This window comes from Panthera pardus, unplaced genomic scaffold (assembly GCF_024362965.1).
Source record: "Panthera pardus isolate Hobbes unplaced genomic scaffold, ASM2436296v1 HiC_scaffold_24, whole genome shotgun sequence".
In the NCBI taxonomy this organism is placed as follows: domain Eukaryota; kingdom Metazoa; phylum Chordata; class Mammalia; order Carnivora; family Felidae; genus Panthera; species Panthera pardus.
Genome location: NW_026526810.1, coordinates 34774875 through 34798922, shown reverse-complemented (window position 1 = coordinate 34798922; position 24048 = coordinate 34774875). Strand labels below are relative to the sequence as shown.

Sequence of the window (24048 nt, the reverse complement as noted above, 5' to 3'; positions counted from 1 at the left end):
ATGCCACCATGACATGCAGGGAAGGCTGGGATGCATATTCTGTCATTGGATCCTGGAGGGGAAGGGCACCAGGGATTACCCCAAGTTGATGGATGATTAAACAGGCTTGGGGAGTTTAAGGGGAATGACCATGGTCACACAGCTATTTCCTCTCTTAAGGACGCTAAGGTTGATGAGTGACAAGTGCTTTGTCTCCGTGTTATAGACCTGAAATGAGAAGGGGAAATAGATTAAGGGGGAAAGGGAAGGCGGCTCGATTGTCAAGTCCCTTTCTGAAACACATACCCCTGTTCTCAGGGGAGGAGGATAAAGACAGGTGCCATTTGCACAGCCTCTGCTCCTCTCTGTCTTCCTGCCCCCGGATCAGGCCACCCTGACTTTGCAGGAGAAAATAACAGCCAGAGCTTTATACCTCAAAGCCAGACTTGGATGACAAGTGTCAGTGCTGAGCTCTGAGACTGCTGTTAGGAGAGCACTTATTTAGCAGACTTAGTGCAGCAAGGAAATGAGGCCGCTTGCCAGAAAGGACGTGCAATAAGGAGTATATAGAAAACCAGGGAGGCCAAGCAGTGGATCAAGAAGAAGCCCTTATATCCAGCCAGAAGGCCAACTTGGCATGTTGGAGCACTGCCTTTGGGGCCGAGCAGGGTGGCTGGGGCAAAAAGGGAAGTGCAGGAAGTTACATCCTGGCTCATTTTATCAGAAAAGGAGGATTACACTAAATGTTCAGGTGGCGACAAGGGCTGCCCCACACCCTGAGTTAATTCTTGTGTCTGTTTCTCGTCTTACTTACATGTGCGTACGTCTGCACTATATACAATACAATCAACTATTACAGCTAATGTCGTATGGCTCTGGTCTCTGGTGCTCTGAGTCCTTATAACTGACTCTTTAATGACCACAAATACTCTGTCAATGGATATAATTTTACCCTCTTACCAGAAATTTCAGTTGTCTGCATTTTTAAATAATGCATAAACCGTACCACCAGGAACATCTTTGGGCATACCTGTTTTTTCCATGCTTTGAATAATTTCCTTAGGCACGTCTCCCAGGAGTGGAATTAGTCAGATGGTCTGGCATTTTAATTCGTGCCAGATTGCTCTCCCAAAGAGTTGTGCCTGGTTAGAGCCACCAGCAGTGGACAAGAGCACCCACCCTCAGTCCCCGTACAACTCTAAATTGGGGTCTGACACACTGCATACCAGAGGTAGCGTCATAGCCTGTGTCCTCCCCACGACATGGGCTCCATTCTCACACTTGGAGACACAGGGCAGTGGTTAAAGGCACGGCCCGTTAGTCCTCAGGTGGGCAAAACTGAGCTCAGTAATGATAGATTCTGGCCACTCAGATTATCCCCACTCTTTCTGGGGTGTATTGGGGGAGCAGGTGAGGGGAGCACCCACAGGTGTTCCCACCAGCATCCCCCAATCCTAGACGGAAAGGCTTGAGCGGAACAAACGTGAAGGCTAGTCACTATCCCCCACCGCTTTGACTTTTTATCCTAATGTGTGATTCATACGTGTCCTGGTTTGCGATGTATTTGCAGTTTTGAATGTGTTCTTGTAAGCCCCAAGTTCTTTCCAGGGTAAGGCTTTAGAAGGAAGAAAGGCTGGGCAGGGTTGCCAGATTTCGCAAATAAAAAATGGCGTTTCTCAAATTAACATTAAAATTTTTTTTATTGTTTCTTCAAAAATACAGTTAACTATGATTAACCTGGTAACCCTGTGAATGGGCATGTCATCTGTTATATCAGGATTGAATGAAGCCAACAGGTCACAAGTGCAAGAAAAAAAGCACAGGGTGCTGTATTAACCATACGTCCTTGTTTGCTTATCTCACCGTGCATAATGTGAGATGAGTTATTTACAGCCCCTCTGAGGGTAGTGGGGAGCTTACCATCTGAAGTTTCCCAAGAGCCAGAGGAGACATTGTGAGTGCAGCATGGTCAGGCCACGTAGTGAGGGCCTGAGTGTGATCAGCCTGTGAACAGAGAGGGGCTTCAGGAACCGCCACCCCCCCCATGCTGCTGGAGAAAGGCAGGCACACCCTGGGACAGGCAGCACATGTCCTGCTGTAAGCCCTAATCATGACCCTTTCCTGGGCTTCTTAGTGCATGTGGAATTTCTTACAATGCAATAGAAGGGGACAGGGAGAAAGGATGGGAGGAGGGATAGGACTCAGGTGCTTCTGTCTGGCTCCAGGGCACTAAAAAAGGCAAGACACAAAATGCGGTGAGAGAACCTGCTGTGGACACAGGTGTGAGGTTAACAGGAGAACACGGAGGCAGGCCACCTTCTCTATCCAGGGAGTCACGGAAGGCTTCTCAGGGAGGTCGCTGAAGGCAAGGCAGAGGGAATTCCAGAATCAAGGTCTCCTCCCTCTGGGGTGCAGGGCTGGTCAGCACTGCTAGGCAGGTGCCTTCCCCTCCCCCCCTTACTCCTTGGTCCACTCACCAGCTGGCTCTTCCTGTTTAAGATGTCCACATTCCTTTCTCTCCCCAGCAAGCATCCTTTCACCCTGATGTCAGCGAGGAGGTGCGCACGAGAGCCTTGCGGTATGGGACGGAGTGCACCCTTGGCTACCTGGACCTTCTCGAGCACGTCTTGGTGGTGAGGAGGGGCGTGGGCCAGGCCAGGACTGGGGAAGAGCTTGTTCAGATGCAGACCATCCTTTCCTCAGGAAAGTACCTCGTAGAGCACTGTGCGGGCTCCACTTGGGAGGCTGGGGGTGGATGGAGCTAGAAAGTGCCCAGCATCACACTGCTTCAGCACATCGAGATGAAAGAAGGCTCTAGAAGAAGCTGCAGTTAGCATCCAGGGGAGCCAGGCTCTCTCTTGGCACCAAAGAGGCAAGAATAGCATGCCAGAGGGTGGGACAGGCAAAGCCACCACTGAAACAACGTTGGGAGGTCCTGTTAGGAAGACCCCAGTCCATCCTGCGAGGACAGGGAAAGCTCCAGAAAGAGCCACCCTGGCCTCCACGACAAGTTAAGGAGAAATTTCACCAGTGCTGCAGGTGACCTACCAGCCTCTTGTCCTTGAATGAGTACTCAGGCCCCACTGAGAATGATGCCTCCCTTCCTCTGATGACCTTCCTGTCAGCCTAGAGTGCCCACCTGGAGCTGAGACAGAAGGCTGGTAGGGAAAATGCCAGAAGGGGAGGTGGGGACAGTGGTCATGGCTTATAGGGACTGTCTACATGGGAGCCTCAGGCTTATACCGACTTAGGTTCCCCACAGATCCTAAGGGCCAAACTCTGAGCAACCGAGAAATGTATTTGCTATGTGTCTCTCTCTGTCAAAACCCGCCATGGGGAGGTCTGCCGCAGGCCCTGAGATAATTTGTCCAGGAGTCAGACACAGCCTCCGAAGAGAATTGACGATTCCCAAACCTTAAAAACAAAACAAACAAACAAAAACAAAAAAAAGATCACCACCAGGCCACAGACAACTGTAAGCCTTTCATTTGTGGAGCCCTGAGATTTTTCATTTTGTCCTGGCGCTAATATATGAGGCTAGCAAGGCAAAGGAAGGATCCCGAGAAGTTCGGCCCCTTGCTTGAGGTCGCCTAGCTACTAGGACAGTCCTGGAACCGAATCCCAATTCTTACTACTTCCAGGCCCGTGCTCATTCCAGCACTTCACTGCCACCTTGAAATTAAATTACCTCCTGATGTTAAACATGTTAGGTCTCTTAGGGAGGGAGCATTACTTTCATTCTTCACCCAGGTTAAGTGTGGTCTGTGTGAAAGTGTATCTTCTGTGAGTGGAGGCAGTCTGGGGTTACTAACATTGTGTTCCAAAAGCCCTGAACTCCGGTGACTAGAAAACAGTGTATCATCGCATGTGGGCCAAGAAAACACGTTGGCCAGTCCCTGTTCACAAGGCACAAGCCTCTGCCGCCAAACTAACTTTCTGCGTTAGAACAGAGTTAAAGTGTTCAGTCTGGAGCACGCGTATTAGCAGGAAATTCAGGGTATTCAGAATGAAGCCAGGAAGGCTTCCAAAAGGCATTTTTTTCTCGGTGAAATCATATAGTCTTAGTCACTTAGAACCTTGTTCTATCAGAAAATTAGGAGTTGCAGGGGCGCCTGGGTGGCTCAGTCGGTCGAGCGTCCGACTTTGGCTCAGGTCATGATCTCACCGTCCGTGAGTTCGAGCCCCGCGTCGGGCTCCGTGCTGACAGCTCAGAGCCCGGAGCCTGTTTTGGATTCTGTGTCTCCCTCTCTCTCTGACCCTCCCCCGTTCATGCTGTCTCTCCCTGTCTCAAAAATAAATAAACGTTAAAAAAAAAAAAATTTTAAAAAAAGAAAATTAGGAGTTGCAGCAGAAGCAGTGTTAGGCTTAGGTTTAGAATCTTTGCATTCGATTCCCAGCTGTGCCACATAAATAGCCGCATGACTACTGCTTTGTCCAGACTTGAGTTTCCTCGGATAGTAAACAGTGTCAGGAATCCATGAGAATGTCAGGAAGATTGGGCTTCGGGGCTCAGCTCACGTGTGCTTTATACCTCATCGAAATCCACCCACAGGGTGCCCATTTCCCATATTGCTTTCTGTCTCAGACTTTTTTTTTTTCCTCTTAATCATTTATTGGGAGGGAAGAAAATACTGGGATTTTCATATTCATTTAAATGAGGGATCCTCATTTTGCCCCTTTTCCCCAGCTCCATTTCTTTTTTTCTTTTTTTTTTTTCTTTTTTAATGTTTGGTTATTTTTGAGGCAGAGACAGAGCATGAGCACGGGAAGGGCAGAGAGACAGGGAGACACAGAATCCAAAGCAGGCTCCAGGCTCTGAGTTGTCAGCACAGAGCCCGACGCAGGGCTCGAATCCATGAACCGTGAAATTGTGACCCAAGCCAAAGTCAGATGCCCAACCGACTGAGCCACCCAGGCACCCCTCTCTAGCTCCATTTATTGAGCAAACCCTATGCCTTGTAGCACCTGTGCCTGTATCTGTGCAGGGCTGATCATTTACCTCACGCCTGTAGGTCCAGGCCTCAGGCACACTGCCCTCAGGCTGGTGCTCTCCGGCTTTGCTCGTGGTGAGCCATGTACCAGGAATGTCACTGCAGAGGCATCTACCCCCAGCTGTGTCCCTGACAGAGCCACAACCTGGATAAAAAGGAGGCAACAGCCTTTAAGGTGTTTAATGGACTGAAGGTCTCCTGTCGTGCTCTGCAGCAACAAGACAGCTTATACCTGGGAGAGGAGTTTTGCCTTCATGAGGAGGGGCAGGGGCCAGCACTTGAGAAATTTTCCCAAGCGGGGAAGAAAAATGGAACCCTCAGAGGGTCCCCTCCCACCTCAAGCCAACTTTAGACCCTTTGCCAATATCTGGGAGCCAGATGTCACATCTACCAAAGGGATACCCACCCCCCTGTCTCTGACCTCTTCTCTCCGTGTGCATCTTGTTTGGGTGAGCAAAAGAAGACAAGGCCTCTAGGGGGTGGGTGGATCATTGGCCTCTTTGCCCGAGAAAAGGCCAAGAGGTCCAATGCCTCCATGAACATTAGGGAAGCTGTAGTAGCCATTCCCAGTCCACACATTCAGAGACCCCAGTTTTATGGCCGTTTAATTACTCTATCAGGCATCGGGCCTAATGATAATCATCAGGTTTTTCTGGAAGAGGAAGAAGGGCACTTGGTGCATGGAAACCCCACATCATGTGTGATTTGGGAGATTAACTATGGAGGGCAGAGCTTAGCAAGAACAGGAGCATCCACTCCCTTCTTTTTCTGGGCCCAGGCAAGAGCGATTGCACTTTGCAGTAGATTATGCTTCACTTGTGGCTGCTCATATTAGTTGATGGGTTTTCTGTTACGAGTTCTTCCTTGTATTTATTAGAGAAACGAGACTCTTAAGCCTTATGTGTTGTCAAGTTGGATGGTCGAGGTGACTGTTAAAAGCCTGCCATCTGAGTTTCTCTTCATCTTTCTATACGGCCTTCATTGTGACCCAGAATCATGGTGGAAGTAGAAACGTCTTGTTTCCCCAGAGCTGTTTTGGGGTATATTTTGTGAAGGTAGCTAGTGTTAAAAAGAAATCATTAATAGAAAGAAAGCCTGAATGGCGTTAAAAATGGTATAAAACATGCAGAACTTGTCTCATCTTTTGCAAGGATGTTTCTGCCTCCTCATGACAGGTACTGATGGTTCCGACTTGAGGGAAATGTGAATGAATTAGCATCATACCTTTATTTGTCCATATATTTATGTTTGTCTCTTTGGAAAGCTGGACATAATCTTTGAAGGTTATTTTCTAATAAAAACACAGCAAGAGAGCAAGGCTTCCCCGGGGATTATCATAAACATAGGAAAAATAGCAGTTCATAACTGAAAATTGCAGAAGTCCTATGACAGCGTACTTTCACGTCTGCTGTGGACATTTGTAGTTTTCTTGGGCCTGCAGCTGAGAATAAGTTCATCTCTCATATCGTTAGCCCTAATTCTTCCTCCAAAGCAGACTGAGAAGAAATCTGGACTAACACGAGGCCAAAGTGTGGAAGATTATACACCAGTGAGAGGCCCAGGAGCCACAAGACTGAGGCCAGTGCTGGTGGAGAACCCAGCAAGGAATAAGGAAAATGGAGACACACAAACAGGGAAGTTAGCATTCATGTCAGATACTAAATTGGCTCCTTGAGGGTGATGAATAAAGAAACAGTTAAAAAACTAGAGATTTTCACATGAACACACAGCATTCTGTTCTCCTCTTTGTTTCTGGTCTTCATGGGATGGCTACAGCATCTCCATTCTGAAAAGAAAGTTAACTTAAAACTGTAACAGGAGATGGGGCGCCTGGATGGCTCAGTCACTTAAGCGTCCAACTCTTGATTTTGGCTCAGGTCACGATCTCATGGTTTGTGGGATCAAGCCCCGCCTCAGACTCTGTGCTGACAGCACGGTGCCTGCTTCGGATTCTTCTCTGTCCATCTCTGCTCCTCCCCTGCTTGTGCTCTGTCTCTCTCAAAATAATTAAACTTAAAAACAATTTAAAAAATACAAATAAATTTTAAAAACTGTAACAGGAGATCTTGAGACAGTCCCCTTGGATCTCTTGTAAAGTTGACGTCTTGTTTTAATTGTTGAAAGAGAACTAGTAAGATTCCTGAAAGCTGAAGAAAGGCCAGATAATTGTCTAATTTTTACAAAAAGAGAAAGAAGTAGAAATAAAGGTTTGGAGACAGTGTCCAGCGATTTACAGAAATAAACTGAGGTCACTTTCAGCTGGTCAGGGAGCTTCTTTAGTGAGCTGCTGCTTTTCTTAAATTAAGGCGCATCAAAATGTGGGGAAAGTTATGCTGCTTCAGTCTTGTTCGATTTAAATATGTTAGGGCCAAGGATTCTTAACTTTAATGGCTGGTTTGTATATTTCAGTTTTTTACTTTTGAAAGAGCTTAAAAATACAGAAAATCATATCAACATCCATGTGCCCACCCTCTATAATTAACTAACTTTGTTAATGCTTTGTCCTATTGGGTTTAGATCCCTACTTTAAAAATTATATATCAATAATTTTTTATCCGTTATCAATCCCATTCTCCTTTTTTCTCTAGGCACAAATAACTATATCATGATTTTAGCATTCTTAGACCTCTTGGAGCTGAAAGTCCATCTCCTGCCTCCCACTACCAGCATCAGAGAAACCGCAGCACATTACACGCACAAAATTGTTCCTTAAACTGTTAAGAGGGTCCCCAGACCCAAATGCCCAGCTGGATTCTTTGGGAATTTAGAAACTCCAAATCAAGAACCCCTGCTTGGGGAATCCTTTCCTTTGGAGAATCTAGTTAGCAATTAACAAATAATGGGATCCAGTTTAGGCAGAGCCCTGTCCCTGCTGTCCAGGGAGCTGCTCTGTGAAGCTTTAGACACGCCCATGTGAGCACTGTTGGCCTCCTGCATTTGCTCTCTGCTGGTTTGTCATAGTAGGTTTGTACTGCAAGAGGCAGCCACATTGCCTCTGTAGCAACCACAGTTCAATATTGCTGCTAAACCACAATGTGAGATCTTTGACAGCCTTAAAATTACCCTCGCTTCCACTAGCAGAGCTTTAATTTGGTTCCGTCTCTTGTCTGCTATTAGAAATCATGTTGACTTAATGGGAGAATAAAAATAGAACTCCTTTCCTCCTGCCTTGTCTGAATAGGATACTTTACCATAGGACTTGTAATTTCTCAGAGCCAGAGTATATGAAGGAGTGGCTCTCTCTCTCTCACCCTCCAGGCTCTTCTTTTTAAAGACAGAAGTCTTTAATCACTCCACTTTGATGATGTAAGTGAATTTGCCCACCACACCCCTAACTTTTTTTCCAGCTTTATTGAACCATAACTAACATACAATAAACAGATAGTTAAAGTGTGCATTTTGAGTACTGATATGTGAATATATCCTTGAAAGCATCACCACAATCAAAATAACGAATGTATCCATTACTCCTCAGAATTTCTAGGCCACTGCTGGTCTTTTTGTTATTATAGATCTGTTTATACTTTCTAGACTTTTATGTAAACGGGATATATAGCACATACTTTTCTTTGTTTTGGTTCTTTCACTCAGCATCAATATTTTAATTCTAGCCATGTTGTTATGTATAACAATAATTTGTCCCCCTTTATTGCTAAGTAGTATTCCATCAAATGGGTCTGTCATACTTGTCCATCATTAGGTGAAGAGACAAATATTTAAGTTGTTTCTAGCTTCTGATTACTAATAAAACTGCCAAGACCATTCTCTGTATAAATCTCTGAGCCTAAATTTGTTCATTTCTCTCAGATAAATACCTGGATGTGGAATACTTATAAAATAGGGTATGCATTTTTTTTCCTTTCTTGGGAAACTTTTTTATAGTAGTTATACTATTTTACATTTCCTCCAGCGGAGGAGGAGAGTTTCAGTTGCTCCACACCCTTGTCAACACTTGAAATGGTCTGTCTTTTCAATTTTAGTCATTCCAGTGGGTGTGCAGTGGTATCTCACTGTGGTTTTAATGTACGTTGTTGAGTATCTTTTTTAATGCACCTGTTTGCCCTCTGTATGTCTTTCTTGGTGAAGTCCTTATTCAGATGTTTTTGGCTGTTTTTCATTGGGTTTGTCTTATTATGGAATTTTGAGAATTTTTTACATTTTCTAGATACAAATTGTGAAATTTTTTTTAATCCTTTCTCTTAGGGTGTGGTTTGCCTTGTTTTCATAACAACGTCTGGAGAGAGATGGAAATGTGTGTTATTAAAAAAGAAAATAACAATGCTGCAGAGAGTTAAGGAAACAAAAAGCTCAGATAAAACTTGAAAAAATAGAAAAGTAAAGCCAAAATAGATCTTATATCTCAAATAATTAAACACATAAGATGAATTGAATGTTTGTTTGCATCAGTTATGTTTGCAAATTATTTTTAGGATTCTACCCTGGTATAAGGGAAGAAAAAATAATTTTCTCTCTACACTTCAGAGTTCTTGCCTGAGACCCTGTGTAGTGAGGCAGATTAACAAGAGAAAAACAAATACATTGTGTACCTCATGGATGCATAGCAGATATCCAGGGGAAAAATGAGTAACTACATAGGTGGCCGAAACCACTGGTTTAAATACCCATGTTCAGTTCAGTGAAAAAAAAGGTGTGTAATTGGTTTGGGACAGGTGATGGGAGGTTGCCAGGAAAAACCTCCTGGAGGTTGCCAGGAGATTATGCAGATTTAAATCTGTGCCTTCTCCTCTGATAAATTCTCTCATGATAAAGAGTCAACCTTCTCTTCAGGCAGGGAGAGGGAGACACTCTAAACAGAGGAAGATTTGCTTTGTCACTGTAAATTTCTCTTTCAAAAGAGTAACTTCTACTCTGTTTTCAGAGCTTCTCCCGTGTCTATTTCTCACAATAATTAGCCCAAAACAATCCGTATACCAAAGAGGTTATTTCGGGGTGCCATGCTCTGCTACCTCTCACCAGCTTCCTGTTCTTTAATTTGCATGCCTGATTGATTCTCTTTTGAGCAGCCTTATTGAGGTATAATTGGCGTATGACAGAATTTTCCCATTTCAGGCATTAAATTAATTGTTTTTTCCTGTCTTTACAGAGCTGTGCACCTATCACAAAATATTAGAATATTTGCATCACCCCAAAAAAGAAACCTCATACCCTTAAGCAGTTGTTCATTGCCCTCACTCCAATTCTAAGACCTAGACAAACACTAATCTCTTTCTGCCTCTGTATATTTGCCTATTCTGGACTTCTCATATAAATGGAATCACACAGTATATGGTCTTTTGTGACTGCTTCTTTAAATTAGCATAATGTTTTTAAAGTTATAAAACATAAACTTCCAAGTTCATGATTTTTAAAGTTTTCAAGCCTAGTTTATATTTTGTCCTCAGAGAATCCTTACCAAATCTGAGAGCACTAAGATTATTTTCTTTGGTTTGCTTCTGTATAGTTTTAATTCTTATATTTAGGTTTAGATGTGGGGAAAGGGCCAGGGTTCATACTCCTACGTATGGCTATCCAATTGTTCCATCATCATTTGTTGAAAAGAATTATTCTGTCCCAATTGAATTAAAGGCATCTGAGCATACTTAATGGCAATCAGTTGACTATATATGTGAAATCTAGTTCTGGACTCTTTTCTGCTCCATTGATCTATATGTCCAAGTATCAATATCATGATGTCTTGATTACTACTACTTTATTTTTTTTTTTTAACATTTTTATTTTATTTTTGGGACAGAGAGAGACAGAGCATGAACGGGGGAGGGGCAGAGAGAGAGGGAGACACAGAATCGGAAACAGGCTCCAGGCTCTGAGCCATCAGCCCAGAGCCTGATGCGGGGCTCGAACTCATGGACCGCGAGATCGTGACCTGGCCGAAGTCAGACGCCCAACCGACTGCGCCACCCAGGCACCCCGATTACTACTACTTTATATGAATGTTAAAATCTGGTAGTTGAAGACTTTCAACTTGGTTCTTTTTCAAAATAGTTTTAGCTCTTCTATGTGCTTTGCATTTCATATCATCATGTAAATATCTAAAAAAAAAAGCTTTGGGGGTTTTGACTGGGATTGTGGGGGAGATTTGAGGGTAATTGACATTTTAAGAGTGTTCTAATCCGTCAACATGGCATATATCTCCATTTATTTAGGTCTCCTTTAATAATTTCAACAATGTTTATAATTTTTAGGATTCAGGTCTTGCACATGTGTTGTTGCATTTAGCACTAGGTATTTCATAATTTTTATGGTGCTATAGATGATACTGCTTTTTAAAAATTCTTATTTTTTTATTGCTGTTGAACCTAAAAATATAATTGATACTTGTATATTGACCTTATAGCCTGTTACCTTGCTATACTCACTTATTCTAGAAGCTTTTGTTTACATATGCCTCAGAATTTTCTATATAGATATTCACATTATTTATAAAGAAAGATTCTTTTACTTCTTCTCTTCCATCTCTGTACCATTTACTTATTTTTCTTGCCTTATTGCACTGTCCAGGAATGTTAGTACAATACTGATAAGGATGTGAGATCAAACATCCTTACCATATTCTTGATCTTAGGTAGAGAATGTTCAGTCTTCCATCATTTACTGTGAATCTCCCCATCATACTTTTAATTCTTTGCTTATTCTTGTTGTGTTGACCACCATGGATAAACCAACTTAACCAACGAACAAGGCTATGGACCACTTAGCTTTTCAAACCCTGAGCCATAACCATTATTCACCTGGTGAACTTACAACATGTATTGTTTCAGGGGGGAAAAAAATAGTACAGGCCTTTGATTAAGTGGTGCCAAATGGTACCATTTGAGTCTAGGGCAATGGTTTACAACTTTGGCTATATATGAGAATCACATGGGGGACTTTTAGAAACCCTGGTGCCCAAGCTGTACTTCAGTCCAATTCTATCAATAGCCCTGATGGGAATATATATTGTATCAAATTACATATTAATTTATGCAGTCTTACCACAAGTCGGTAACAAAAGGACTGTTGCTATGCCTATTTACTAGGCAATTTACTTACACTGAGGCTTAGAAGAAAAGTAACTAGACCAGGGTTACATAGGTAAATTGACTCTAGAACCTATACTTAACTAAACTGCCTACCCCTGGCTGTATTAGAAATAAAAGACACTTAACTTCCTCCCCCCACCTCTCCATGGTTCTAGTGTTTTAGAACTGGTCCATGAAGCTATCATATTAGGACTTGTCCCAATGGTATGTTGCTCTGTTTTTACCCATCCATTCATTTGTCCACTCATTCTCAGAATTGTACTGAGTTCTTTTCTTTTCCTAAAAATTTTCTTTAAGTAATCTCTACACCCAACATAGGGCTTGAACCCACAACTCCCAAATCAAGAGTCACATGCTTTACCAACTGAGCCAGCCAGATGCCCCTGTACTGAGTTCTTAGTATCTGCATAGTGATATGCATAAGTCCTAGGGTGAGAAAATAAGAGCAGAGTAACTCAATTCATGGAACAGTAGCAAATAGAAAATAAATTTTAAAGATTGCCAAAGGAAGGAGGATGGTGATGGATGCATGTAAAGTGATGCTCAAAGACCTTTGACTAATCAGCTCAGGCATATAATACAATGTCTTCTACACACTGGTGCGGCCAGTGCTGGTCAAAGTATAATCCCACTAACTCCCCCAAACCCAGATTTTTTTTAACCAGACTTACAGTTTTCTTTTATCTCTGGGGTCCAAAAGACTTCTTTTCCAGACTCCTAAGAATGAGTATGGGACACCAAGAAGGGAATTAACATTTAACGAACACCTGCCGTGTTGGAGGCATTGTGCAGGGTGTTTCTTATGTGTTACTCCTTTTGATCTTTATGCCAATCCTGAGGAACAGGCATTATCCCAGCTTTACAGAGGAGAAAACAGGTTCTGAGGGGTTCATTAATCTGCCCAGCATCCAAAACCAGGCACAAAGGAAGCCAGGTGTGAACACAAGTTTGTCCAGTTCCAAAGCGATGTTTATCCCTGGCTCGAGGCTTCAAAATTATCCAGAGAGAGGCAGCAGTTGTGCTTTCCTCCTGAAGGTTTGAGCATTTCTTAATCTGAAGAGTAGCACTGGAAAGCATGAGAAAGAAATGCAGAAAAAGAATGTTAGAAGAGGAATTTCAGAGTTAGGCAGGAGCAGGGTGATTTAAGTCAGAATGTAAATTTATGGTGAAGATCTCATCCCATTCTTGAGTGAATTGGAGAAGAAATCCTCACACAGGATATCCTATAAATTGGATTGGGTGTTGGATAGCCAATATCTTCTTTAACACCATCAAAAACCAAAAGGCAAAAAAGAAACTTAAAAAAACCTTTGAGCTAGTTCAAAAAAAAAAAAAGGAGGGGCGCCTGGGTGGCGCAGTCGGTTAAGCGTCCGACTTCAGCCAGGTCACGATCTCGCGGTCTGTGAGTTCGAGCCCCGCGTCAGGCTCTGGGCTGATGGCTCGGAGCCTGGAGCCTGTTTCCGATTCTGTGTCTCCCTCTCTCTCTGCCCCTCCCCCGTTCATGCTCTGTCTCTCTCTGTCCCAAAAATAAATAAAAAATGTTAATAAAAAAAAAAAAAAAAAAAGAAAAAAAAAAAAAAAAGGAAAATCCTCAGAATCTCTCGCAGGAGAGCTTGCCCTCTGATCAGAAAGTTGTGCTCTCTTGGGACTTTGTCTCTGAGACCCCACCGGAGTCACATATTTCTTCTGGTCCCACATTTGTTTTGTCACAAGTACCATCTGACCTGTAACCTCAGGCTTTCACGTTCACTCGGAATGTTCCTAAACTGTGCGTAATTTTCGTGTGCATATGTTTGGTTTATGTACAAAAGAAAGGGCAAATAAAGGACAAATAAGGACTTCATCACACTTACGATCTTACAGAAATGTGTCCAGAGGGACCTTAGAAAAACTCATAATTCCCAACTTTTCATTTCTCACAGGAAACTGAAGGCCAGTGAGCCTTAAGTGTTTTCCCCCGAGTTTCTGAAGTCACTTGGGTGGCAGAGTTGCAACTTCAAACCAGGTTGTCCAACTCGGTTCACCAGTAACAGTGTGCTTTCTGTCACAACGGCTACCATCTTTCTTATGCATTTGACTTATTCTTCATCCTCAGATTCTTCAGAAACCCAGCCCGGAACTCAAGCACCAGCTGGCTGCTTTCTCCAAGCGCGTCGCTGGTGCCGTGACTGAGCTCATCCAGGCAGCAGAAGCCATGAAAGGTAGGCTGGATTCTCTTGTGTCATCTCGTGGGACACCACTCAGCGGCCGTGAACTGAGCAAAGAAACCCCGCAGCCAACACAGGCCCTTTCTTGGTGAACGCAGTCAGAAGGAATACAGTAGGGGTTTTTTTTTGTTGGGTTTTTTGGTTTGTTTTTTTTAGCAAATGAGAATAGAGTTAGAATTTCAAAGTAATATCCTCCTCGAGCAAGGCTCTTTTCCAGTCCTTTGATTAAGTACTTCCACTTAAATTGTATAATCCACCTAGAGCAGCTCACTTCTCTTAAGGGTATCGCCCTTTATTTTTATCTCCATTTGCCTTCATCAGAATATCCTCATTCAAATCATACAGTCCATGTCTAGGAAATGATACCATCTGTGTACATTGTTTGCACACCCCCTTGTGGTCACATTAGAAGCAGTCACCTCACCAGAGCAAGGTTTTCTTACCAGGTTCCCTTTGTCTGAGTTGAGGTGAATGGTGGTTCTCCATGAGTCCCCAAGAGAAGAGGATGACAAATCTGTGTGGTCCGCATAGTCTCAAGTATCTTGAAAATGGTTACTTGCGTTCATGAGCTTTAAGAAAGAAGTCAGAGTAAGGCTCGAGCTGGCCTTGAACCATGAGATCTTGATTTTTGACACTGCATCGATGAGTGCTCCCGCGGTAGGGCTGTATACACAACTGACTTACACAAGCGACAGGATCAGATAGGAGCTCCCCTTCGCCCAGCTGATCTCGGTGAGAGCTGGAGAGAAGATCCCTTAGGACGGTGCAACTAGTAGGCTGACGGAGCCTCCTTGCACGTAAATCCAGATATGGTTGGTAATGAAGCCAGAGCCCTGCGGTCATAGCTACCAAGAATGACCCTCTTTGGACTGATTTTAGGAACAGAGTGGGTGGATCCAGAAGACCCAACTGTCATCGCGGAAACAGAATTACTGGGGGCTGCGGCATCCATTGAGGCTGCTGCTAAGAAGTTAGAGCAACTGAAGCCAAGAGCCAAACCGAAAGTGAGTGTCCATGTGTGGCTGCTTGTCCGATGTCAATAGGTCTTCCTGTGGATGGCTGTGAAGTGAAGCTAGGTGTGCCCGCAGGGAGCCTGTCTCCTTCCCCGTGGTTAGACTGGCAAGTGGCAGACCTGCTCTACCTGCCCAGCACCTTTTTACAGGGCATGGAAAAAAACCCATGGGTTGATCCTTCAGGTTAACCACCCAGAAAAATACCTTTGGGCATCCAAAGGAAGAATCCAGGGCACTTAGGATCTGAATTTAGTTCCATTATATAGAAAGCAGGTGTTAGATGCTTACTATGGGAAGTCCCTGTTACTGAAGGGGACGTTGTCACCCTCAAATTTTCTGTTTTCCACAATGCAGTGCAAATAGCAATGCTAGGTCTCTCCTTTTCTTCAAATCAATAAAGGGTAATGTGGACCTCAAAGTGGACCTAGTAACAGAGTTCCTCAGTATATGCTGGAGACTGGTGGGCTGGTATGCTTTCTCCATCTGTGTTGGTCATCTAGATAAATGTTTAAAACTTAAGTCGTTAAGGGGAGCCTGGGTGGCTCGGTTGGTTAAGCATCTGACTTCGTCTCAGGTCATGATCTCACGGTTTGTGGGTTCAAGTCCCGCATTGGGCCCTGTGCTGACAGCTCAGAGCCTGGAGCCTGCTCCGGATTCTGTGTTTCCCTCTCTCTCTGCCCCTTGCCCGTTCATGCTCAGTCTCTCTGTGAAAAATAAATAAAAACATTTTTAAAAATGTAAAACTTAAGATGTTAAAGAGAAACAGACATTTAAGGACTTACTCTAAGATGGGGCCATAGAATGGACAATTATACATAAAAGGATGGTGAGCTAGTGCTGTCTAGGGGCAAAGCCCAGTCCTGTCCAGAAGCAGTTACCTTTCACTCTACCTCCCATGGCTGTCTTCTCCCAGAAGACGGTGGAATCAGAGGAGGCCTCTTTTTCTTTGTATTCAAGCAAGTCCCTATCACCTCACTTCTCTTCCAAGGACCCAAAAACCTTAGGAGGTAAAATATGGTTTTTCCCCTCAGAAAAAGCTGGATCCCCCAGATTAGGTATGCCTAAAACTCTACCATTTTTATAAAACCAGAAGATGGAGTCTGAGCACTGAAATACACCAAACCACTCAAAAGCAGCACCCAGGTTAATGCTGCATGTAAAACAGACGTGAGCATGTAAGTGAATGTATTGAGCTTGGGAACCTTCTTAAAACCATTAAATTCTTAGAACCAGTCTCCTGATAGTTGCTGATAGTTGGTGAAGGCATTTCTGTAAATCTCTCATCAAGATGTAATTTAGGAGTTATGGCTTTCTGATTTGGGGGTTACCAGGGTTCTCTCTACTAGCCTCTAACCTAAGGGTCTTAAGAGGTCTGAGATTGTCCAAGGTGTTCTCAACAAGTTTAAGAACTGGGTGTGTATATAGGGGCAACTCCCACTTTCTGGCCTTGTCTTTATTTGTGCTTGATAAATCAGGTTAATTGCAAATGGAAAATGTGCATTCAACTAAGAAGCAAGCAACTGTTGACTAAGATTTGGAGGCTTTGTGTGTAATTTGTCTTTCCTTTTCCTCATCTGATTTAGCACAAGTAGCCTCTCCTGGAGAGCTTGCGTCTGCTATTGCTGAAGTCATGTCAGTTGACACTGTTCTGGAGAATTAGCCTGGTGCTCATGTAACATTAGCACCTCCCCAGATTCTAAGAGCTCCTGTTTCAATCCCTCTCCTTTTGTCCTTTTGTAAGGTCCCTCTGTGCTCTGTCTCTGAGTCCTAATTGCCCTCTGTCCAGCCATTGATATACCTCGTGATTCTTGATCTGGAAAAAAAACCAGCAATTAGAGGCCCTACCCCATAGCATTGTTGTTATAACAGTTAAATGAGATAATTTAAGAATACAGTGCCTAACTGAATAAGCAGTAACCAAAAAGATGCTTCAGAGACTTATTTACTACTTCCTAGGAGAATGCCTGAAAGAATAATTTTTCCATAGACCCATGAGCTGATGGCCTTAGCAAAAAGAAAATAAAAAATTCACACTGATTGAGTACCAAGTATGTGCTAAGCAGTGCTTTACAGGCGTTGGCTCGTCGGGTCCTTGCAATGTGCCCACAAAGCAACACCTGTCCATGGAGAATCAAAGGCAAAATACCTTGCCAGAGTCAGGTGGCCTCGACTGATCTGGAAGCATTGTATGTGCGCTATGGATGACACAGTCAGTTCATACCAGTTTTCTGGGTTTAGCCAATGTCAGAGGCTGGGGCAGCTCCACAGGGAAGCTTTTTGGTTTGCCTGTACCCTCTGACCTGTTACTGCCACTTCCTGTGGAAATTTCCTGAGGAATTCCAGAGAGAAAGAAACCTGGGGGAGGGGAAGCGGTCGGGGCTGTTGCCTGTAGCCTTGTTTGTAGTAAGAAGAAGTTAGACGTGACCTGAGTGTCTCCTTGGAGAAGAAGTACACAGCTGTTGAGAATAATGTTGGTAGGACTGTTCGGTGTGCAGAGGATTCTGCTCATGGCATAAACGTAAAGTAAAAACACAAAACAGAACAAAAAAACAGGATGCAGAATTATGTGCTCGGTATAACTCTGTAAACAACACTTACATACAAAGGAGACAGGCGGGGAATGTACAAGAATGACAGTGGAATTCAGGGAGTGCCTGGGTTTTAAAATTTTGTAAAACAGTGTTTTAAAAATAAGAGCACTTAAAAAATAAGTGATGGCTGCAGAGATGGATGTGTGGGTGCTCCCTGCACTGCTCTGGGGTCATCTAGCTTTTGTATTTACAGTGTGGCTCTTTACTGAGAGCCAAGGAATCCTTCGGTCAAGGTCAAAGTGGACATAACTGTTGACCTGAGTCTCTTCCTTAGGGACGCCTACCTTAGGCCGCTCCCCTCTTCCTGTTAGGAAGGGTGCTCAGTACTTTGAGTGTCTCACAATGATGTGAAGTCTTACGCCACCCATTGGCCAGAGGCTCCTGACACATGGATTATATTATCGATAAAATTCTTTTAAAGAAATCTTCAACCCAAACCAGGGTTTTTGTGCCTGTCTAGGAACAAAACCATCTGCTATGTGGTAATAACTGCATAAAATCAGATATCTTCCTTACCTTTATAAAGGAATGCATTTCCCCAGTTTATCAGTCAGTGAAGCGTCCGACTCTTGATTTCGGCCCAGGTCATCTTGATCTCGTGGTTCGTGAGATTGAGCCCCGCATCGGGCTCTGCCCTGTCAGTGGGGAGTCTGCTTGGGGTTCTCTCTCTCTCCCTGTCTCTCTGCCCCTCCCTGCACTCACACACACTCTGTGAAAATAAACGTTTTGTTTTTTTTTTAATTCCCAGTCTGACACCAAAAGCAGCCAGTCTTTTGTGGTTCATTGGTTCTCTCCATCCCCTTCCATAACTGAAAAAAAAATAAGTCATCCCCAAGATACTGTGAATAAGCATTTGCTCTCGCATTCCCATCCCTGTAACTACACACGAACACACAAGCCCTTAGTAGAGAGCAAATAATGCTTTCCTTTCGTAACGGGAGAGCATTTACACTGCTTAGAGGAATAGTATCGGGGATGGGCAATGTTTTATTTTTTTTGTTTGTTTGAATTGTTTTGCTCACCGCATTCTCAGGTCGCCTGTTTTAAAAGTAGAATGCTCCATGGTTTATGAAGATGATTCCTGGCACCTTTTCCCCGCTCAGGCCCTTAAAATCTCAGCACCTCTTTTTGCCTGGGATCTGCCAAACACAAATAACCAATTGGCACTGTTGGATCCACTGTTTTCTTGGGAAGATTGTATCAAAGCAAAAGGAGAGAAGGTCGGATGGTATTGAGGCTGGTGCGTGTACCTACAATGTTGCTAATGGTGTCGTTTCCACACTTACAGACAGACTGTGCTCCACAGAGAGGTAATGGACTTGCGGCAGTGGTGACCACCCCCTGCAGCCGTAGCCTGCAGTACTCTGCCTTTTCTCGAGCTCAGTCAAACCTGGATGCCTTTTCTGCAGGCCTCTGTGTGATATGTTTGATATATTAGGTTGTTATTTAATCCAACTATATATCAAACATATTCCTACAGTGTCTTGCCCTGTCTCCGGGGGTTCCTAATATAGTTTATAAGGCAACAGGAAAGCATATGTTAAACTCACAAGCAGATTTAGAAGACGGGGTGCTCATTCCATTTCATAATGTTATCTTTCCGTTTTTTCTTGTAGCGTTTAAGACCTGTATCAGTGTCGCTAGATTCTTTTGTTTGCTGTAGAAACAAATCATAATTGTGGATGTTTTCGTAAGAGCTTGAGATATTATGTATAGTTTAGTTTTGTCAGTAATGAATCCTTAAGGGATATGCTCAGTGGAAAAAAAAAATGGAAGGTTCCAGGCCATGTTTGTGACATGGGCTAAAAGCATTATAACCCCCACACACATAGATTTACATTTCATCCTGATCTTCAATTTAGAAATTAGTAATTTTCATAATCTATTTTCTAGCAAATATTTAAACACAGATCAACTCTCTGTAAATTTCCCTTCTGCCCATAGTATCAAAACATATAAACCAAATCAGCCATACTAACTGTAGGGATGGTGAGTCACTGGGTTTATAGAAACCTCAGGACTAAACGTATCTAATAAAGATAGTGTGCACTCTGTCTGTCACATTTCCTGTAATAGGTTAACTGGTCAGTCGAAGTTGATAATATTTAGAATAAGCTGACAGAAAGTAATTCCATGGCCTAATTGGGTGCAACAGGAAGTTTGGGATTATGAAACATTTTTTTCTGGCACGCAGCAAGCCGCCTTTGGTTGGCTTTGACCTCCTCCTCATGTAAGCGCCTGTGCAGTTTGTGAGTTCATTCTGATCTGTCTCAACAGAAGACTGAGCACTGCTTTCTGGAAAGAGAACCATTGTGCCAACAGCTCAGTCTTTTGGAGCAGAGAAGTGCTCTTTTAAGAGCACATTTGAGTATGTGTGTAAGCAATGCCCCACACAGGTGGCGAGCCAGTGGTTTGAACAGGTTGGTCAGGAAAGTTTCCCCTGTTATGTCTAGAAGCCATCTCCAAGTTGCTTGCAGTGAATGCATAGTGACAGCAGCAAAGTGATGACACAGGAGAGGGAAACACAGTGTTGGAGTCCCAGCTTCCAGAGTTATAACGTGGAGCCTGTCCCTGGGATCCTTGTCCACTGAGAACAGATCAGTTTCGAGGGTGTGCAAGATGCTGCCACCTTCACGCAGCTAGAGGACAGTGTTTGGGTTTTGACTGCAGTTAAAGTTATTGGATCAAAATGACAAACTGTCATGGAAAAGAGATGACAAGTTATTATAAATAACGGAAAAAAAAAAAAAAACCCAGTTTAAAAGGGCCTTGAGGGGAAACCCATTGGTTAAAACTGATGGGATTTTCTTAATTCTTTCTGTAATCTTGCTGTTGGCCAGCATGCTGTACTGATTAGCTGAGTGGATGGGAAGGGACAGCCAGGTGTTCAGGGAACAGTAGGAACAGATAGGACATTTTCTGTAAGGCTGAAGTGGGGGCTTTGAGCTCATCTGCCACTAGTGGCTGCCAGTCCCGGAGATGTAAAGAGTGTGAAAAGCAAAGGTGTGCGGGGAACTCAACCCGCCCGTGTTCCCAGGTGACTCCCGACCGTGTAGAACAGGAGGTCTTGTCACACTCTCGTCAGTTACATAGAGGATTCCTATCACAGCAGCGAATGTATCTGATCGAGATATTTGAAAGCATTCCATTATCTTTTTTGTCTGTGCTTCCTAAGTAAACACTCACATGACTTGTTTTGAAAGCACGATCATCTTTAATAATTTTTCCATCAAACAGAAGTAGCAATTAAAAGATCGTTTCAGTGGTGTTACTTTTTATCTGGAAAAAGATAAAATAAAACAACAGCTACCATGGGAAAACCACTCCTAACATACGAATCGTGCAAGCTCGGACACTTTCTAATGGATGCTGCATGAATATGCAGTTATTACCTGGGTACAAAGAGTGGTCCCTCCCCAAGTTGGAGGCAAAACCATTTGGCACTCCTTTCTCTCCATCATCCATTTTGACTGTTTACTGTTTGCCTAGGGCTTTCAGGGGAACGAGGCCAGCTGTCCAGGTTTGGGATCCTGGCAGGTCTAGTTATTCTAAGAATCTTCCCATTTATAAATTCTCATTTATAGTAAGAGTGGTGGTCCTAAAGACAACCCACCCATGTGGCCTCTAAAAGAAAAGCTGATTTGGCTCTTATACAGTTGAGTTTTTGGGTACAGGCTAAGGTCTCCCCCAAGGCACTTCTTAGTTAAATACCAGAAGCAAACTGGTAGCAGCCAAACTATTCCACTCAGGCTTCCAATTGGCAAGAAAATGCTTCCCTGGTGTTGTGTGTGTTCTTGGTGTTGGCCTCCTTTTTTCCCTCAAGTATATTTAAATTATATGCAAAATGTCCACACCTTTAAAAAATATTTCCAAAGTTGTTTTTTTTTTTAAGTGTCTGATGTGATATGACCTTGTTTTTAACAGCAAGCATTCTGCAGGACTTTGGTAACACAGAACAAAGCACAATTTCTAAATGGAAAAATGGCACCATGAGTTGTGATCTGGTTTTTGTAGCCAGTTGTGAGAAAGGTGACCCCTGTGTTTATCAGCTCTTAGCAAGGCAGTCCCTTAAAGGAGGTTTACACAGAGGGAGGCGGACACCAGGGCAGGGACCTTTGGACCATCTCCTATGGATACCCTCAGCTACCTCACCTTCAAGCTCATGGGGGAAGGGGCCATAGGGCTGCAGGGATGTAATTCACAAATGGCAAGTAAAAGGACGACAGACCAAAACATTTTTTCTCTGGGCACCATGTGCCCCACAACCTGTCAGGGAGAAGGTTGGCCAAGATGCGGCATGAGGGAGGCAGGGTTTCTCCATGGAGGAGACTAAGAGAATAAGGAAGAGAGAAAGTCAGCACCTTCTTAAGAAATGTTTAATTTGGAACTGTAGCACGTCTAGGCTACAGGACCAAGAGAGCTGAGGTTCCTCCGTGAGTAACGAATAGAAAACTGATTGATACCTGGAGAAAGGCAGCAAATTCTCTGTGGTCAGAAAGTGCAGGGCACTGACTAGAACCCAGATTGCCCATCTCCTTTGGGGGGGTTGAGGCAGAAGCTGGAAGCAGTGCCAGTCGGTATCATGTGTTACTTGAAACTTCATTCATCATTGGTGTATTATGGGTTTTATTTATAGTTATTTTAGGCTGTCATCAGAAGTGGCAGTTAGATCCTTTCTCCAAATGATGAGTGGAAAACGGTTCAGAGAGGGAAAACAGACTAGCTTAGCACCAAGTCTAAAAAGAACAGTTTTTAAAACCCCAGAACACGAAGGTAGTAAGAGAAGTCACCGTGAAATTAATTGTTAGGAATTGTTGAGCATTTGCTATGAGTCAGTTGTGCTCTACATGTATTTATAATGTACTTATAACAACCCTATCAGGTAGGAGGGAAGGCAGGTTCAGAAAATGAATTGCTCCAAAGGTTATGTCCTCAGAATGCCTGAAAGGCCAAAAGGCAAAATACAAACTGAGTAAAGACCTCCCCTTTCCCTTCCCTTCTCTTCTCCCCCTTCGTACCCCAGTAGAACCTCAAGCTCCTGAGACACATTAGATCAATCAGAACAAAACAAGAGCCTCACATGTTCTGCTGAGCACAGGAAGCAGGCATCAAGAGAGCCAGCCCAAAACGTGGCCTTTCCCCAGAGGCACTTCCCCAGACCTCCAACTTTTTAAAAGAGAAGCTCTGCAGGAGATCACCAAACAGGAAAAATACCAGCAAAAGGGTGCTTGGGCCTTTCCCAAAGCTACCAGAAAGTCAAGATGAGGATAGGTCTATCCTCTGCTAGGGCTTAGTGGACAGTCCAGGAAGGACAGCTCCTGAGGGCTGGCGGTGAGCTGGCCAGTGCTTTCTTACAGTGAAGGGGAGCAGGGAAAAGGGCACACCGTACAGAGGATGAGAAGACAGATTCAGCAATCATTTAAGCAGAGCAGATTCTCTGTTTGCACATCTGGTGCTCTTTTCACCAGCACTGCTTTGCTAAGAGCCTCTTTGCAAAATGCTGGAAATGCCATTTGCATCCGTATGTGCACAAGTAGATGTCACAACAAACTACGGATGCAGGTTGAGGGGTGAAGGCAGAGCAGACAAATAACAACCCATGGCCTTGAACGGGGCACGAGCCAGTGTATAGATGTGTGTTTCTTCCTCCCGGAGGAACCCAGAACGGACAGTTACTGATGTAGACGCTTACTCCATGCATTTCTCCTTCCCCAACCATGTAAATTGCCCTCTGGCTGAACTCTAGAACTTGGAAGACTCGTTTTGAATGGATACATTCATTCAGCAAACATTTATCATGTAGTCTACGCTGCCTGATTGTATACTCGAGAGACCACATTAGTGGAATAAAACACAGTCCGTGTCCTGGAGGAAATGTCAGGCGGCTAGGCTTCAGTTAACTGGGGTCTGTTTCCCGTAGCCCAGGCTAGCATTTCCCGTGGAGTAGCCCACTTCCATTAGAAATGAGACCTATTGAAACACAATCTGCATCTTGAACCAGATCATGGGGTGATTCTGAGCAAGGGCTGCCCGTTTATTAGCCTGTTTAATGAAAGCATTTTCTTAAGTTCCCTGTGCCCTGGGTCTCGGGGTTCTTCAGGCTCTCCTTGTAGCGTCCATGTGACTGTCCTCATTGCCCGCCATCCCCCAGCTACAGCGGGATTTGTTCTGTTGACAAATCCTGCAATTTCATTGTGATCCTTTTATGTAGGAAGATCCTTTGAAGA

The 24048-nt window shown here is 43.8% G+C and overlaps 1 protein-coding gene across 1 annotated transcript in view; it reads left to right on the top strand.

Annotated features, from left to right (window-relative positions):
• The window catches only part of TLN2 (talin 2), a 438961-nt gene that overhangs the window by 400774 nt on the left and 14139 nt on the right, over positions 1-24048 (top strand). Inside the window, exons 52-54 of the mRNA XM_019441905.2 lie at positions 2505-2612; positions 14106-14211; positions 15097-15221. Of these exons, the coding sequence (XP_019297450.1) occupies positions 2505-2612; positions 14106-14211; positions 15097-15221 (339 nt within the window). The remainder of the gene's footprint in view (positions 1-2504; positions 2613-14105; positions 14212-15096; positions 15222-24048) is intronic.